This window comes from Octopus bimaculoides, chromosome 2 (assembly GCF_001194135.2).
Source record: "Octopus bimaculoides isolate UCB-OBI-ISO-001 chromosome 2, ASM119413v2, whole genome shotgun sequence".
In the NCBI taxonomy this organism is placed as follows: Eukaryota; Metazoa; Mollusca; class Cephalopoda; order Octopoda; family Octopodidae; genus Octopus; species Octopus bimaculoides.
This window is the reverse complement of record NC_068982.1, coordinates 172693438-172697271: the sequence shown is the minus strand read 5'-3', so window position 1 is coordinate 172697271 and position 3834 is coordinate 172693438. Positions and strand designations below refer to the sequence as shown.

General features: G+C 34.5%; 1 protein-coding gene across 3 annotated transcripts in view; it reads right to left on the bottom strand.

Annotated features, from left to right (window-relative positions):
- The window catches only part of LOC106875258 (estrogen receptor), a 782825-nt gene that overhangs the window by 376207 nt on the left and 402784 nt on the right, over positions 1-3834 (bottom strand). For all 3 annotated transcript variants that reach the window (XM_052965734.1, XM_052965730.1, XM_052965731.1), the window contains exon 2: positions 3554-3595. In XM_052965734.1, the coding sequence (XP_052821694.1) occupies positions 3554-3595 (42 nt within the window). The remainder of the gene's footprint in view (positions 1-3553; positions 3596-3834) is intronic.

Here is a 3834-nt window from a genome sequence, read left to right as displayed (position 1 = left end):
ATTGTGGTTGTTGCTATTGCTTACAGTTATACAATGGCGTATAATATGGTGGGACATCAGGAGAATAGCACAACATATGACATAGCATCCAGTAATGACATAGTCTAAGGGCATTTGAGAAATAAAATGCGATGAATGCACTCACAGTACTATTGAATGTACTGAGTTCACTGAATGACTTAGCAACTGGTCAGAAAAAGCAAACACTTCCAAACATAAACATTACATCATTACACACACACACACACAGAGTGTGTAATGAATGTACATACACACACTTGAGCATACATGTCCATAAAATGATTTTGAAACATGACCATATTCACACATCTGACTATTGCCCCTACCATATGTGTGTGTGTGTGCATGTGTGAGTGTGTATACACTCACGTCATACACAGGTGAGCTCCTCACTGTGTAAGTGTATGTACATAATAACACACACACACACACACACACACAGCTAACATACTACTCAATCCATACACACAACCACACCTTTAACTGCTGGAAAAGAATATGCAGTCCTTGCAAAGAGTACAAATATTATTATGTAAGTTCACACTGAATAATATTCCATACATCAAAGACAAAAATAAAAAGAAAGCTCAAACCACCCTTTCCAAAATCAATATAAAATTAAATAAAAAAAAAATTTTTTAAATCAATAAACTTCCAGTACTAAATTCAGATCAATTCCAGAAACATCTATATTGACAAACGCTTGACCTAAACCATGGCTGTATGACATATTTAATTCTATTTCATTTCATTTTCTACAAGCATTTTGCAAGCAAAAGTGCTCCCAGTTACAAGTTTCCAATGAACCAATCACTGGGTTACTCTCTTGTGATAAAAGAAGCCAAGGTGCGTCTGTATTTCTATGGAGGTCGTTCAAAGAACACAGCATTTTCGCTGATATTCCTGTCCTTAGTTGATGACTCTGCACACATGCTCCTATATACGGGTGGCATTGTATCGAGCAACAGTTGCTTTGTTGAATATTTTATTTGTGATGTGGGATTTTATAATGTGAAATGTAGTTCACATTGACTTTCAAGTGGCAGGAACATCAACTGAAAATAGGTTTTATGTTACAAAACTCCACAAAACAGTAATTTTTTTTTTTTCAAAACTCCACAAAACAGTAATATATATATTTTTTTTTCAGGAGCAAGAGTGGCTGTGTGGTAAGTAGCTTGCTTACCAACCACATGGCACATGGTTCCGGGTTCAGTCCCACTGCGTGGCATCTTGGGCAAGTGTCTTCTACTATAGCCTCGGGCCGACCAAAGCCTTGTGAGTGGATTTGGTAAACGGAAACTGAAAGAAGCCCGTCGTATATACATATATATGTGTGTTTGTCCACCTAGCATTGCTTGACAACCGATGCTAGTGTGCTTATGTCCCTGTCACTTAGAGGTTCAGCAAAAGAGACCGATAGAATAAGTACTAGGCTTACAAAGAATAAGTAAGTCCCAGGGTCAATTTGCTCGACTAAAGGCGGTGCTCCAGCATGGCCGCAGTCAAATGACTGAAACAAGTAAAAGAGTAAAGAGAAAGAGTAATACAATGTAGGGAATGTGTGTGTGCGTGTGTGTGTGTGTGTGTGTGTGTGTGCGTGTGCATGTGTGTTGTGTAGTGTGTGTGACTCACTCTGTCGACCAGATAATCAGATGTTATCATACACCGCTGGTCACAATGCACTTCCTCACGCTGTTGGGGCTTTCAAATGATACCACCCTGCTGGCTAGACAGGGAAGCCAACATTCCACTGAATGGAGCATCAGTTCATCACAGAGTTTACCCATTTACAGCAGAACAGAAGGAAGCAATGTGAAATGAAGTGTTTTGCTCAAGAACACAATACACCACTTGTCAGGGAATCGAAACCAGTCTTGCAATTGTAACTAGTCAATACACCTTCACATACACACATGTGTATGTAAAGGCGCATGGCCTATATACATACATGTACGTATGCATACATTTGCAGTATGTCATTAGAATATGATTTTCAAAAGGTCATACATAAAAAACATACCCTATTTCCGTGTTTGTTAAAGAAAAAAAAAATTACTGTCCAACTACTTTGGCACAAGGGTCTTGCAGACCAACCCAAAATGCTGTTCAGAAGACATCATGACTTGTGCATCTGCCAGTCATCTTCAGGTGGTATTTACTATTCATAGTAACTTGCCAATGTGAGGTATATATGAGTTCTCTCTTTATGTTAAAAATAGCATGGAAACTAAAATATTCACTACACCAAAAGTGTGTGTGTGTGTGTGTGTGTGTGAGTGCATCTATGCACACATGTATGTATAAAATATGTATAAAACATATTCTTGCTGTGGAATGAATCTTAGGTATGTAATCCAAGTTCTCTGCAAAATAGTGGCAGTGTTGCAACATAAAAGAAAAAAAAAACTAGCACCAAATTCTTTAACCGTCATCAGTTTACACCTAACCATGCCTCTTTGCAGAGATGATAGCAGCCTGCAGCTACATACATAGAGAATGCTGTTTAGTTTACACATGGCTAAACTAATTTACATATTGGTACTTGTATGATAACTGTTAGTAACATTTTTTTAGATTACCAAACCAGCACCAATATGTAAATTAATTTAGTCATGTGAATAAGATAATTTTCATATCTGTGCAAGAGTGACGATCATTATAAATTCTCTTTACAGCAAAACTAAAATATATTCAGCATTTTAAAGTATATTTAAATGTTTGAAAACATATACACCATATCCTGAATCTAAGATTACATTTTGCTGACGAAGACAGTGAAGTGAAAATTAGAGATAGATAACTGAAAAAAAAATTTAATGTACAAAATATACAAAAGCAAGCTTTTAGCAAAATTAGAATTAAATACACACATAATATATATATATAAACATTATATATATATATATTGTATATATAGAAACTATGAATTATTATTGTAGATCTAAATGAAAACGTATGTAGCATATATAGTAACAAAATGTTATATATCCATTTTTACAGGAGTAATAACAACAACACAAATAAATAAACTGAAAATAAGCCAAATAATAAAGAATATTGGGTTGGTGCATAATTATTGCGGCTTTTTTCCAACAAATTTTATTCAACAAAAACCAATAACAATATTTAACAAAAACATCTTTAAATGACGGTCTGACCGGCTGCCAAGTAAATGGGAAGCAGTAATTGAAGTAAATGGTGAATATGCTCTGGAATAATCATTGAAAGATGTTTTTGTTACATGTTGTTATTGTTTTTGTTGAATAAAATTTGTTGAAAAAACGCCGCAATAACTATGCACCAACCCAGTAATATATGTGTGTATGTGTGTGTGTGTGTGTGTGTGTGTACATGTGTCAGTGTCTTAATCACAGACAAAATAATAAATAATGAAGTATATTGAAGGGAACTAGAATATATGGAAAAATAAGAAGAAAAAAAAAAGAGAAAAGCTAATAACCAGAATGAAGAAGAATTGATAACAACCTTATATTGTTAAAGAATATCAATAAAAGAAAATATATCTTACCTTGATTCTGGTCCAGGATTCTCTGAATACCAATCACCAAGTCTGAAACAACATTGAACTCAAAGTTTTTCAAAACCATAAAACAAATGAAGGAAAGAGAAAAGATTGAATCAACAGTCTTACCAAAAAGTGGAATCCCATCGATATTTCAAGGAACAAAACCAACAGCACTTACCTAAAAGGAGAAGAGAAAAGAAATAACCACTTTAATATTGTTGTTAAAAACAATGTGTAGGCAAGTGTAAATAAATTCTAAATTCTTCAAATAAGTCATTACTATT